This window comes from Agelaius phoeniceus, chromosome 22, assembly GCF_051311805.1.
Source record: "Agelaius phoeniceus isolate bAgePho1 chromosome 22, bAgePho1.hap1, whole genome shotgun sequence".
In the NCBI taxonomy this organism is placed as follows: domain Eukaryota; kingdom Metazoa; phylum Chordata; class Aves; order Passeriformes; family Icteridae; genus Agelaius; species Agelaius phoeniceus.
In genome coordinates this window covers 2,379,474-2,394,134 of record NC_135286.1, presented here as the reverse complement: position 1 = coordinate 2,394,134, position 14,661 = coordinate 2,379,474, and the positions used below count along the sequence as shown (strand labels likewise).

General features: G+C 50.9%; 1 protein-coding gene across 3 annotated transcripts in view; it reads left to right on the top strand.

Annotated features, from left to right (window-relative positions):
• Window positions 1-14,661, top strand: part of CSMD2 (CUB and Sushi multiple domains 2) — a 276,036-nt gene that overhangs the window by 184,404 nt on the left and 76,971 nt on the right. For all 3 annotated transcript variants that reach the window (XM_077189434.1, XM_077189435.1, XM_054648279.2), the window contains 6 exons: window positions 421-537; window positions 3,210-3,425; window positions 7,284-7,472; window positions 11,848-12,017; window positions 13,623-13,779; window positions 14,361-14,552. In XM_077189434.1, the coding sequence (XP_077045549.1) occupies window positions 421-537; window positions 3,210-3,425; window positions 7,284-7,472; window positions 11,848-12,017; window positions 13,623-13,779; window positions 14,361-14,552 (1,041 nt within the window). The remainder of the gene's footprint in view (window positions 1-420; window positions 538-3,209; window positions 3,426-7,283; window positions 7,473-11,847; window positions 12,018-13,622; window positions 13,780-14,360; window positions 14,553-14,661) is intronic.

The following is a 14,661-nucleotide window of genomic DNA, read 5'->3' as shown; positions in this document are numbered from 1 at the left end:
TTTGTTGGATTTTGGGGGTCCATCCATGTATTTTGTTGGATTTTGACCAACAAAACTCAGTTTGGGTTGATTGGATTTGGGTCGATCGTTCTCTTTTGTTGGATTTTCCTCTTTTCGTTGGATCCCACAGGGATGGTGGTTCCACCTGCTGCAAACCCTTCCCATGCACACCCACTGCCAAAGCAGCAGCTGGAGAGCTCCCAGTGACATTAAATCCATGGGTTTTGTTGGATTTTGGGGGTCTATCCATGTATTTTGTTGGATTTTGTCCAACAAAAACCCAGTTTGGGCTGATTGGATTTGGGTCGATCGTTCTCTTTTGTTGGATTTTCCTGGGTTGGGTTTTGCTTTTTCCTCCCAGCTTGTGAAAGATTCTGGATTATTAAACTCTTTCTCTCCTTTTTTTTTTGGTGTTTTTAGCTCTCTGTGGGGGCTACATCCGTGGCTCCAGTGGCACCATCCTCTCCCCAGGCTTCCCTGATTTTTATCCCAACAACTTGAACTGCACCTGGACAATAGAAACATCCCATGGCAAAGGTGAGGAGAGGACTGAGGCAGTGGGAGAGAAACTTTTCCCTGTGGGAACCAAGAGTTCCTCTCAGGAATGGTGATTCCATCGTCCCTGGACAAAATCCAGAGGGTTTTGATGTCACCTCCTCATCCTTTTAAAGGGGAAATCCTTACCAAGCAGAGCTTTGTGTTATCTCCTGTTCCAGAGCTTTGTGGCCCCATCCTGAAGGTCAGGGTGTGGATGCAGAGATCCTGACACCATTCCCTGTCACAGAGAGGGATCTGCCCCTCCTGAGGGATTTCTGCAGGTGCTCAGCTCCTCCCCTCCAAGGTTTTTTTGGGAATATCTCCCACATGTCCTGGAATTGCCCCAGCTGCTCCAACAATTCTTTTCTTGTGACACTTTATGGACTCCCAGGCTGTGCAAGTGGAGTTTAAAAAGCAGTTTCATTTTAAAGGTATTTAAATGCCTAAAGAGAGACCATTATTTTTAATCTCACTGCTTCAAAGTGATTTCTTTTCTCCTCTAATTTGTTTTGCTGGTTCTTCTGCAGAGAATGGGGGGAGGGAAAAAAAAAAAAAGCCCAACCTTGTGTTTGCAGAGATGTTTTGTGCCACAGTAAATTGCAGACCAGAGCAAAGGTTTAATTGGTCACAAATCCTTAAAAATGAGTTTATAATTAGCCCTTTTTGCTACAGTTCCACAACCCTTCAGTGCTGGAGGAGCCTCATGCCCTCTGCTTGGAGGTTTTACTTTTAAAAACTTGGAATTTGGGCATGTTCTCCAGGATAACTGAATTATTCTTGTGCTGATTCCAGAGGGGTGATGTTATTTCTGTTCCTTAGGCTGGGTTTGCTAAAGCTGAGGGTTTAAATTTGCTGTCAGGGGAGAATAAATTCATTTTGCATTCCCCACATCCCAGTTTTCAGGTCAGATCTATTTCCGTTTTGTGCTTCTGGTAGAAATAACAAACAATTTGGAAACTCTTGGAGGTTTCCTGCTTTTGTGGAATTCTGCAGACAAAAATAAATGTTCTCCACAGAATGAATATAAAAAAAGAATTATCAAGGTCAGTCCTAAGCTTTGGGTATAAAAATCCTTTTGGGACACTGAAGGGCAGTGGGGGATAAAGATTGGGATATTCCCACAATTCCTTCATTCCCAATCCCATGGGAAAAGCTCCTCATTGGTTTCCAGCCTCTCTGACCTTTACTTCTTGGAAGGGAGGAGCTCCATGTGAGCAGCAAAGCCCCAGGAAGAACTTGGAGAGGGCCAGGCATAAATAAATGGAATATTCAGCTGGAATTTGGTTCTGTGGGGTTGGATATTGGATCTCCAGAGCTTTCCCTGATCTCCAGAAATTAATAGGGAATGGGCAGCAAGGAGGAGAATCTTCTTCTGGGCTTTTTTTTTTTTTTTTGCAGGTTTCCTGCTGTTTCTTTGGGATGCTGTATTTTGGGAACGGTGGCATGCACAGCCAGCCCTTGGGGTGGGAATTACTGGGTTAAATGAAATAACCTGGCCAAACCAAGCAGGGATCCCTCCCAAAGGCCAGATTCCATCCTGGAGGGGTCTGTGTCTCTCCAGAGGGTTCTGAGCAGGATCAATCCCAATCCCACACGAGCAGGGGCTCAGGAGCCTGCCCTGAGCTGGGAGATCAGGATGGAAAAATCCATCTAAATGCAAAAAGGCTTTTTATTGCTTGGCATCTCCCTGCCTTGTTAAGTCGGTGTGACAATGCTGTGACAGAGTTCCTGAGCTCAGATCCTGCCTGGCTCCTGCTCTCACTGCCATTTTTTGTCGATTTTTTTTTATTTATTTCCAAGCTGGAATTATTTTCCAGAGAATGAGTGTTTCTAATGGTGTTTGAATTCCAGCATGAAAAATCACCTCGCTGGAGGCTCCTGCAGGAGCCTGAAGTGCTTCCCATTGTGTGTCTGGAGGTGTGAAGGGGACTTTAAGTAATCCATTACTCCTCTCTGGCTCATTTACAAATGCAGCAAGGTCACAGCCTTCTCCCCAAATGTTTCAAATCGTTCAAATTGAATTTGGGAGGAAGAGGCAAAATAGTTTTGCTGTGTTTGGCTGGCATTTCCGTGGCTGGAGCTGTTGTGGGGTTTATTTTGAGCAAGAAAAGGTGAATAAAAGTCGGGTTTAGGGGAAGGTGTCTCTTCCCTTGGTAGGGGGATGGAATAAAACAATTTTTAAGGTCATTTCCCACCCAAATCGTTCCATGATTATCTGATTCACCTCATCATGGGAAGGTCCTTGCAGCTGCACCTCTGACACGCTTCTGGAAAAGCCTCCCTGACCTTGAGGCTGGGATTAAATCCTGTTTTTCCAGGCAGGAATTCCTTCTGGAGCACGCTCATTTTCGAGCCCTCCCAGCTCCAGCCTTGCTGCTCTCCATTTAAAAGTCACTTTTAGAATAAAAGGCTCCCCTGGGCTGCTCCCTCAGCCGCTGCTCCGTCCCTGGAGCAAGTTTGTGTCATCCCTGACAAGGGCACAAGAATCCAACATTTCCAGAGCTTGGCCCTGCTCTGGCCCTGCTCCCACACCCCACATTTAGGATTTTTATCGATTTCACTTCCAGCAGAACCAAATCCACGATTTCAGAGTGGTTTTCCCGCTGCCCTCAGTGGGGAGCAGGAGTTGGGCGCCGCGATGACTCCGCCTGTGCTTTCCCGACTCTCTGCAGGTGTGTTCTTCACCTTCCACACCTTCCACCTGGAGAATGGGCACGATTACCTGCTGATCACGGAGAACTCCAGCTTTGCCCAGCCCCTGAAGCAGCTGACGGGCTCGCGCCTGCCGGCCCCGCTCAGCGCGGGGCTCTTCGGCAACTTCTCGGCCCAGATCCGCCTCATCTCCGACTTCTCCATGTCCTACGAGGGCTTCAACATCACCTTCTCAGGTGACAGCAGCTGCCCGAGCCTTCCCTCTGTGCCTCCCTTCTTTTCCTTATTTTCTTTCCCTCCCTCCTCCCCTTTTCCTCTTTCCCCTTTCCCTCCCTTTCCTTTTCCTCCCTTTCCTTTTCCCCCCTTTCCTTTTCCTCCTTTTCCTTTTCCTTCCTTTCCTTTTCCTCCTTCCCATTTTCCTCCCTTCCACTTTTCCTCCCTCCCCTTTTCCTCCCTTTCCTTTTCCTCCTTCCCTTTTTCCTCCCTTCCATTTTTCCTCCCTTTCCTTTCCCTCCCTTTCCTTTTCATCCTTCCCCTTTTCCTCCCTTTCCCTTCCTCCCTTCCCCTTTTCCTCCCTTCCCCCTTTCCTTTCCTTTCCTTTCCTTTCCTTTCCTTTCCTTTCCTTTCCTTTCCTTTCCTTTCCTTTCCTTTCCTTCCCTTCCCTTCCCTTCCCTTCCCTTCCCTTCCCTTCCCTCCCTTTCCCTTTCCCTTTCCCTTTCCCTTTCCCTTTCCCTTTCCCTTTCCCTTTCCCTTTCCCTTTCCCTTTCCCTTCCCCTTCCCCTTCCCCTTCCCCTTCCCCTTCCCCTTTCCCTTTCCCTTCCCCTTCCCCTTTCCCTTTCCCTTTCCCTTTCCCTTTCCCTTTCCCTTCCCCTTCCCCTTCCCCTTCCTCCTTCCCCCTTCCCTTCCCTTTTCCTTTTTCCCCCCTTTTCCCCTTTTTCTCCTCTTTTTCCTTTGCTGTGCTACCGCATGGGAGCCCCCTCCTGCTGCACCCAGCAGGGCTCTGATCCAGATTTTCCTGGCTCCAGGAGGAGGCTGAGGGGAGCAATTCCTGCCCAGAGAAGTTCCAACAATCCCATGCTGAGCTGAACTTGCTCAGCCATCACGATGGCGATGGTGGCTTTGAGTGGGTGTGCTGATGCAAAATGCGGATTTTTCAAAGGAAATCCTGATTTTTCCGCAGCTGTCTGTCAGAGGGAGCATGAGGACTCAGAGAGGGACCCAAGGAAGGGACATGTGGCACTGCAGGGCAGCTCCTGGCACTGGGGCAGCCTCTGGTTGAAGGGCAGGAGGTGTTTGACTGTGTCCTCTGGGCTGGAGTCCTCCAAGTGACTCCCAAGTGCTGCCATTCCAGGGAATGTCAATCTTTGCTGCCTGAGTGCCCCAAAAGCAATTCCCTACAGCAGCCAGTGAAGGGCAGGAGCTTTATTGCTGTTCTTGCCTCTGTCCCCGTGTCCTTCCCAGTCCTGAGCTGCCACTTGAGCTCCCAGGGAAGGAGAGAAATTCCCATTTTTCCTGTGGATCTTGGTCTGGCACCCTCCCTGATGGGCAGAGCTGTTGCCATAGATGCAGCTGAAACCTGGTTCCCAGTGCCTTTGTTCCTGGCCTCTGAAGTCAGGGATTTGCATGTGGAAACCAGTCAGAAAATTTCCAATTAACTCCCATTTTGATGAGGGGAAAATGGCTTTTTGCCTTTCAAAAGCTCGCCTCTAATTATAACTCTCATTTTCAGTGTATTTCAAGGTTTCTTTCCTATCTTGAAAAGCAAAAACAGGAGTCAGTTCTATTTTTAGCTCCCTTTACATATATATATGTTAACATACAGGCTTTGGCCTTGGAGATTTTGCCAAAAACACCCTCAAAAGAGTTTTCCTTCAGGCTGCTTTGGGGTCAGAGATTTGAGTTTGGCTGTTGGCCCAAATCCTACGTGACCTTTCTTGGAGCAGCAGCTTCAGTGTCCCCCTGCATTCCCTGAGCAGGATCATCCATTTCCAGGATTAGAAATGGAGAGGCAGCAGAAATCCCACCTGGACCAATCCATCCTCACTGGGCTGCAGCACAGGGACAGTGACAAATCCCTGTCACTGTGACAGGGACTGGGACCTGTTGCCTTTGGAGGTGGTGGGGATGCAGGGGCTGGGAGTTGGAGGTTTGGGGGGAAATGGGAATCCCCATGGGTTCACTGCAGCTGGGTCAAAGCTCAGAGCTCCCTTGGATCCTTGTGGCATTTACAGGGAGGACAGAACCCTGAGTTTCAGGTTGGGGTGAAATCCAGGTGGATTTTCATGGCTCAAATGGGATTCCGTCTTCATGGGTTCACTGCAGCTGGGTCAAAGCTCCTTCAGATCTTTGTGTCCTCTCCAGGGAAGACAGAACCCCTGAGTTTTAGGTTGGGGTGAAATCCAGGTGGGTTTTCATGGCCCAAACAGGATTCCATCCTCATTTTTCCATCCTCCCTGGAAAATGCACCTGGATCAAAGCTCAGAGCTCCCTTGGATCCTTGTGTCCTCTCCAGGGAGGACAGACATGAACGTGAACAACTAAATCAAGGCTCAGAGCTCCTTTAGATCCTCATGTCATTTCCAGGAAGAGCAGAATCCTTGAGTTGTAGGTTGGGGTGAAATCCAGGTGGGTTTTCATGGCTCAAACAGGATCCCATCCTCATGGGTTCACTGCAGCTGGATCAGAGCTCAGAGCTCCCTTGGATCCTCATGTCCTCTCCAGAGAATACAGAACACCTGAGTTTCAGGTTGGGGTGAAATCCAGGTGGATTTTCATGGCTTAGAATCCTCATGGATTCACTGCAGCTGGGTCAAACCTCCCTTGGATCCTTGTGTCCTTTCCAGGGAGAACAGAACCCCTGAGTTTTAGGTTGGGGTGAAATCCAGGTGGATTTTCATGGCTCAAATGGGATTCCATCTTCATGGGTTCACTGCAGCTGGGTCAAAGCTCCCTTAGATCTTTGTGTCCTCTCCATGGAGAACAGAACCCCTGAGTTTTAGGTTGAGGTAAAATCCAGGTGGGTTTTCATGGCCCAAACAGGATTCCATCCTCATTTTTCCATCCTCCGTGGAAAATGCAGCTGGATCAAGGCTCAGAGCTCCCTTGGATCCTCATGTCGTTTACAGGAAGAACAGAGTCCTTGAGCTGTAGGTTGGGGTGAAATCCAGGTGGGTTTCCATGGCTCAAACAGGATCCCATCCTCATGGGTTCACTGCAGCTGGATCAAAGCTCAGAGCTCCCTTAGATCCTCATGTTCTTGGATCCTTCATGTTCATGTCTGTCCTCCTCTCCAGGGAGGACAGACATGAACGTGAACAACTAAATCAAGGCTCAGAGCTCCTTTAGATCCTCATGTCATTTCCAGGAAGAGCAGAATCCTTGAGCTGTAGGTTGTGGTGAAACCCAGGTGGGTTTTCATGGCCCAAACGGGATTCCATCCTCATTTTTCCATCCTCCCTGGAAAACGCAGCTGGATCAAAGCTCAGAGCTCCCTTGGATCCTTGTGTCCTCTCCAGAGAGTACAGACCCCTGAGTTGTAGGTTGGGGTGAAATCCAACCTACAACCTTTCACAGCTTACAATCCTCATGGATTCACTGCAGCTGGGTCAAACCTCCCTCAGATCCTCATGTCCTCTCCAGGGAAGACAGAACCCCTGAATTTTAGGTTGGGGTGAAATCCAGGTGGATTTTCATGGCCCAAACAGGATTCCATCCTCATTTTTCCATCCTCCCTGGAAAATGCAGCTGGATCAAGGCTCAGAGCTCCCTTAGATCCTCATGTTCTTGGATCCTTCATGTTCATGTCTGTCCTCCTCTCCAGGGAGGACAGACATGAACATGAACAACTAAACCAAGGCTCAGAGCTCCTTTAGATCCTCATGTCATTTCCAGGAAGAGCAGAATCCTTGAGCTGTAGGTTGGGGTGAAATCCAGCTGGGTTTTCATGGCCCAAACGGGATTCCATCCTCATTTTTCCATCCTCCCTGGAAAATGCAGCTGGATCAAAGCTCAGAGCTCCCTTGGACCCTCACCTCCTCTCCGTGGAGGCACAGAACCCAATCTCCCATCCCACCAACCCCACTTTTCCCCTCCAGAATACGACCTGGAGCCGTGTGACGAGCCCGAAGTGCCGGCCTACAGCATCAGGAAGGGGCTGCAGTTCGGGGTGGGGGACGTGCTGAGCTTCTCGTGCTTCCCCGGGTACCGGCTGGAGGGCGCGGCGCGCATCACCTGCCTGGGCGGGAGACGGCGAGTGTGGAGCGCGCCTCTGCCAAGGTGTGTTGGTAGGTGGTCATGTGCTTTCATTTTGCTTGGCTGGCCCCGCTGTGCTGCACTCCTGAGGTGGGCAGGGATGGATGGGAGCAGCCCCTGGGGTGGGTGATGTCCCCCTGGGCTGGATGGGAGCGCCCCTGGGGTGGGTGGCATCCTCCAAGATGGATGGGAGCACTCCTGGGGTGGGTGACATCCTCCAAGATGGATGGGAGCAGCCCTGGGGTGGGTGGCATCCTCCAAGATGGATGGGAGCAGCCCTGGGGTGGGTGGCATCCTCCAAGATGGATGGGAGCAGCCCTGGCATGGGTGATATTTCCTGGGATGGAAGTGGTGACATCCCCTGGCATGGATGGGAGCACCCCTGGGATGGGTGACATGCCCTGGGATGGATGGGAGCAGCCCTGGGATGGAGGGGTGACATCTCTTGGTATGGGTGACATACCCTGGATGAATGGGAGCACCCCTGGGATGGAGGGGTGACATCCCCTGTGATAGGTAACATCCTCTGGGATGGATGGGAGCACCCCTGGGATGGAGGGGTGACATCCCTGGGGTAGATGGGAGCACCCATGGAATGGAGGGGTGACATCCCCTGGAATGGGTGACATCCCTGGGATGGTTGGGAGCAGCCCTGGGATGAGTGACATCCCCCTGGGATGGATGGGTGACATCCCCTGGATGGATCCCATCCCTGGGATGGATGGGAGCAGCCCTGGGATGGGTGACATCCCCCAGGATGGGACCAATCCAGAGCAGGGATGGGGGAGATGCTCCAGGCCTTGGCAAAAAGATGTCACACCTTTTTTTTTGTTTTTTGATGTAGAATTTCAATAGAAAATCATTCCCAGCTCTGCTCACGCAGAGCCTGAGGGATTCCTCCAGATGAGCCAGGGCAGGGCTCTCACCTGGTGGCCAGAGCTGCTCAGGAGATTGTCCTGAGCTCTGGGTGACCCTTGAGGGCCACTGCAGGGCAAAGCTCCCAGCAGAACCAGCTGTGCTGCTGAATTTCCCAGCTCTGCTGAGCTCTGGGGGCCTCACCCTGCTGGGACAGGCAGGAATAACAATCAGGCTGCAGATAAAGCTCATCAGGGGAATGAAAATTAAAAAAAAAAAAAAACATTTCCAGAGCTTTGAACTGGAGCCTCAGACAGCAGCACTGAGTGGACACCCTGGCTGCTGTTCCTGGCTCAGAATTAACAGCTTGGCTTGATCATAACAGGGCAAACTCAGGGCTGATGGCCCAGAGCTCTGTGGCAGGGTGACAGCTCTGTCACAATGTCCCCACTGCCTGCTCAGATCTGCCTGGATAGGGATGGAAAAGGGAGACTGACTCATTAAGATCACAGGAGATTTAATTGCTTTTCCAGACACTCTGTATTCAGCTCCTGTCCTAGAGATGGTCTGGGGAGGACTCAGAGTGGTTTTTGTTCCTTTGTCCAAGCCCTGTGGCCAGGACAGCTCCCTGAGATGTCCCCAGCATTGTCCCTGGGGAATCTGTGCCAAAAATCCAGCTTTTCATCCATGGCAAGAGCAGAGGACAAAGAGTCACCTCCAAAGAGCCTCCTCTGGGTGCATCTGCTGCTTAACCCTTCCCTGGAGGAGCAGCAGAGCCAGGAGCTGCCCTGGGATGGTTCCCTCATCTCCAGGAGCTGCCCTGGGATGGTTCCCTCAGCTGGGATGGTTCCCTCATCTCCAGGAGCTGCCCTGGGATGGTTCCCTCAGCTGGGATGGTTCCCTCAGCTGCAGGAGCTGCCCTGGGATGGTTCCCTTGGCTGGGATGGTTCCCTCAGCTCCAGGAGCTGCCCTGGGATGGTTCCTTCAGCTCCAGGAGCTGCCCTGGGATGGTTCCCTCATAATCCAGGAGCTGCTCTGGGATGGTTCCCTCATCTCCAGGAGCTGCCCTGGGATGGTTCCCTCAGCTGGGATGGTTCCTTCAGCTCCAGGAGCTGCCCTGGGATGGTTCCCTCATCTCCAGGAGTTGCCCTGGGATGGTTCCCTCACCTGGGATGGTTCCCTCAGCTCCAGGAGTTGCCCTGGGATGGTTCCCTCAAGTCCAGGAGCTGCCCTGGGATGGTTCCCTCAGCTGGGATGGTTCCCTCAGCTCCAGGAGCTGCCCTGGGATGATTCCCTCACCTGGGATGGTTCCTTCAGCTCCAGGAGCTGCCCTGGAATGGTTCCCTCAGCTGGGATGGTTCCCTCAGCTGGGATGGTTCCTTCAGCTCCAGGAGCTGCCCTGGAATGGTTCCCTCATAATCCAGGAGCTGCTCTGGGATGGTTCCCTCAGCTCCAGGAGCTGCCCTGGGATGGTTCCCTCAGCTGGGATGGTTCCCTCAGCTCCAGGAGCTGTGGGGACTCAGGGACACAAGGTTGATCCCAAATTTGCTGTGGGGGGACTGTCCCCAGCCCTGCCCGCAGAGCCCCAGAGGAGCAGGCAGGCAGCCAGTGTTGGACAGCAGAAGATCTTGCAGGGTAAACAGGCTGGGAAAACAGTGAGTCACGGCTGGCTCGTGTGGGAGCTCGGCAGGAGGAACAGAAAATCCTCAGCCTGGGGTTGTTCCGAGCAGATCCACGCAAATTCATGCAGGTTCATACAGGTTTATGTCCCATTTCCCACAGATTTTCTGCAGATCCACGCAGATGTCACAGAGATCTGCACAGATTTATATTTGCATAGATTCCTCACAGATGCTCCCCAAATTCCCCCCAGATTCCCACAGATTCACACAAATTCCCCCAAATTCCCACAGATTCCCCACAGATTCACACAAATTCCCCCAAATTCCCACAGATCCACACAGATTCCCCCAAATTCCCACAGATCCACACAGATCCCCCCAAATTCCCCCCAAATTCCCACAGATTCCCCACAGATTCACACAAATTCCCTCAAATTCCCACAGATCCACACAGATCCCCCCAAATTCCCCCCAAATTCCCACAGATTCCCCACAGATTCACACAGATCCCCCCAAATTCCCACAGATTCACACAGATCCCCCCCAAATTCCCACAGATTTTTTGTAGATCCACGCAGATTTCACAGAGATTCACACAGATTTATATTTGCACAGATTCCCCACAGATGCCCCCCCCAATTTCCACACATTTCCCACAGATTCACACAGATCCCCCCCAAATTCCCACAGATCCACACAAATTTCACAGGGATTCACACAGATATTTCAGAGATTTAGACAGATTTATATTTGCACAGGTTCCCCACAGATCCCCCCCAAATTCCCACAGATTTCCCACAGATCCACACAGATTCCCCCGAGATTCACACAGATTTATATTTACACAGATTCCCCACAAATCACCCACAAATTCCCCCAAAATCTCCCCCAATTCCCACAGATTTCCCACAGATCCACACACATTTCACAGAGATTCACGCAGATTTACATTTACACAGGTTCCCCCCCCAGATTCCCCCCAAATTTACGTTTACACAGATTCTGAAGGAGGGGAGAAGCCTGGCTAGGAAAATGTGATGGAAAAGGAGACAGTCTGCAGGTTGTAGTGAACAACAACAGGTTGTAGTGAGTAACAAGAGGTTGTAGTAAATAACAAGAGGTTGTAGTGAATACCAACAGGTTGTAATGGATAACAACAGGCTCTAGTGAGTAACAAGAGGTTGTAGTGAATAATAAGAGGTTGTAGTGAATACCAACTGGTTGTAGTGAATACCAACAGGTTGTAGTGAGTAACAAGAGGTTGTAGTGAATACCAACAGGTTGTAGTGAATAACAACAGGTTCTAGTGAGTAGCAAGAGGTTGTAGTGAATACTAACGGATTGTAGTGAATAATAACAGGTTGTAGAGAATACCAACAGGTTGTGGTGAGTAACAAGAGGTTGTAGTGAATACCAACAGATTTTAGTGAATACCAACAGGTTGTAGTGAATACCAACAGGTTGTAGTGAGTAACAAGAGGTTGTAGTGAATACCAACAGGTTGTGGTGAGTAACAAGAGGTTGTAGTGAATAACAAGAGGTTGTAGTGAATACCAACAGGTTGTAGTGAATAATAACAGGTTGTAGTGAGTAACAAGAGGTTGTAGTGAATAATAACAGGTTGTAGTGAGTAACAAGAGGTTGTAGTGAATACCAACAGGTTTTAGTGAATACCAACAGGTTGTAGTGAGTAACAAGAGGTTGTAGTGAATACCAACAGGTTGTAGTGAATAACACGAGGTTGTAGTGAATACCAACAGGTTGTAGTGAGTACCAACAGGTTGTAGTGAGTACCAACAGGGAGAAGCCCCTCTGCTTGCTGCTGCAGGAGGGGCTGAGCAGCTGTGGCCTTCAGAGGAGTCTCCTGCATGTGTGGTGTGGCCCGGAGGCGCGTGGGGTCACTGAGATGTGCCCTTGTGTCTCGCTGCAGCTGAGTGTGGCTCCTCTGTGACGGGGACCCAGGGCGTGCTGCTGTCCCCCAACTACCCCCTGAACTACAACAACAACCACGAGTGCATCTACTCCATCCAGAGCCAGCCCGGCAAGGGCATCCAGCTGAAAGCCAGGACCTTCGAGCTGGAGGCAGGAGATGTCCTCAAGGTAATTCTGGCTTGGGCAGTGGAGAGCAGCATCTCTAAATGCTCTAAAATTTTCCTGGGATTAGGTGGGAGTGACCTCTGTGTCATGGGGTGATTGCCATGGCAGTTTGGAAGGCCAGATTTCCCCCAGACCAGCTAAAGTTCAGCTCTCACCTGTGGAATTGCACAGGAAAAACTCCTCATCCATCAGAATAGGGAGGGTTTGAGCATTATTTTAGTGCTTTGAAGAATCAAGGCTGGTTTGTCCCAAAAAAAGGGGCTGATTGAAATGCAGAACTCCAGACTCTTCTGAGATTATTCAAGCTCCAGGACTCTGTGGAGAAGGAGACAAATCCAAGCTGAGTTTTTTTATTAACCAAAGGAATGGTTTTGAAGGAGGCATTAATATTGCAAGGATGTGCTGAGCCATCTTCCCAGGAATGCCTCTGTCCTCATTGAAGTGTCACACTCCAGGAGAGGTGTAATCCACGTTTCCAGCTCACAAATGACTGGAAAGGGAGAAAGATTTCCTGTTAATGCAAGGAATGTACTCCTTGTCAGAGGAATTACATTCTCTCAGCAGGTTTGTCATCAGCTGCTCATCTGAGGAAAGTTCCTATCGATCTCCACTGGTGAGGAGCTGCTCTTGGTCCTCACAAAAGGAAGGAAGAAAAAACCCCATTTGTGTTTTTCTTAAATCACAGTAAATTCAAGGCTCATCTCTGAGTCATTCTGGGGGAAAAATGTGGGTTTTTTTCAGTAGCTGCTCCTTGGGAAAGGGAGTTGAGGAGATGCAGCCCAGTGTGCAGAGTAAATCAGGGCTGAGGAGGAGGGTGCAGATCCTCCAGGGTGGAAATCCTGCCCCTCAGGTGGGCAGCACTGTGGAGTTCCATTAAGTCAGACTTTTAGTTTGGGATCCCTGGGTCCCACCTGACATTGCCTGAAGGATTTGTCCCTGCTTGCACTTGTGGATCCAGGGACCACTCCTGGATCATCTGTGGGACAAATCCTGCAGGGTTAGAGTTGCTTTTCCAGCCTGAAGCTGGAATTCAGAGTGGGGTTGGTTGTTCCTTCCCTTTTCCCTCCAATACCCAGGATCAGCTCAGTGCCAGGAGCAAATTCCTTGATTTGAGGTGACCCCAAATCAAGGCATTTATCAGGAGCTGCTGGCTCTTCCCAGGAAGCTTCTCCACCAAAAAAAACCAAAAACCCAAAGGAAAACCCAGGGTGTTGCTGTGAGCAGAGCAGGGACAAGGTGGGATAAATTCCTCATCATTTCCCTGTTCTAGAGCTCAGTGAAACTGCAGAGAAATCCTGGAATGGTTTGGGTGGGAAGGGACCTTAAGGAGATCCTGTTATGGTTTGGGTGGGAAGGGACCTTAAGGAAATCCTGTTATGGTTTGGGTGGGAAGGGACCTTAAGGAAATCCTGTTATGGTTTGGGTGGGAAGGGACCTTAAGGATCATCCAGTGCCACCCCTGCCATGGACAGGGGCACCTTCCACTGTCCCAGGTTGTTCCAAGCCTTGGACACTTCCAGGGATGCAGGGGCAGCCAGAGCCTCTGTGGGCAGTGATGGTTTGATCCCAGGAATGGCTTTTCCAGGCTGGATTTCTTGTTCCCCCCAGGTCTACGATGGCACCAACAGCTCTGCCCGGCTGCTGGGCACCTTCAGCCACTCAGAGCTGCTGGGCACCAGCATCAACAGCACCTCCAGCTCCATGTGGCTGGAGTTCATCACTGACACTGCCAACACCAGCAAAGGCTTCGAGCTGCAGTTCTCCAGTGAGTTCCAATCCCGTGTGTGCTGGCAATCAATCCCACAGGCCAAGGTGTATTTTTGTGGTTTTGTGTTGCACGTGAGCAGAGAGTCCTTTCTGGGGTGATCTTGTACCCAGAGTGGAGTGGGAGTGTGGGAGAGCACAGAATCCCAGGATTACTGAGGGTGGAAAAGCCCTCCAAGCCCATCCAGTCCAAGCTGTGCCTGATCCCCACGCTGTCACCGAGTGCCACATGCAGCCATTCCTTGGACACCTCCAAACCTCCCTGGGCAGCCCCTTCCAACCCTTTCCATGCAGAAATTCCTCCTGGTGTCCAACCTGACCTGCCCTGGCACAGCTCAAGGCTGTTTCCTCTTCTCCTGTCCCTATTCCCCGGGATCTGATCAAACCTTTCCTGTCGAGCCTGAAGCGCTCCAGAAATTCAGATCAAAACTCCAGCATTAATTAAACCCCTCTGATTTCCAGCATGGCCCCTTTTGGTCCCCAACAAACGATTGTAAGGAGAAAACACCACCATGGCTCTGTGTGAAACCCTCCTGGCTGTGAAATTGCTGCTGCCAACAGCTGCCCTTGCTCCCTGTGCAGGTTTTGAGCTCATCAAGTGCGAGGACCCCGGCGTGCCCCAGTTTGGGTACAAGGTGCACGACGAGGGACACTTTGCTGGCAGCTCAGTGTCCTTCAGCTGTGACCCTGGCTACACCCTGAGGGGCACCAGGGTGCTGGTGTGCCTGACTGGGGAGAGGAGAGCCTGGGACCAGCCCCTGCCGACCTGTGTGGGTGAGACTCCCTCTCCTTATTCTCCTCATTCTCCTCCTTCTCCTTATTCTCCTCCTTCTCCTCATTCTCCTCCTTCTCCTCATTCTCCTTCCCCTCATTCTCCTCCTTC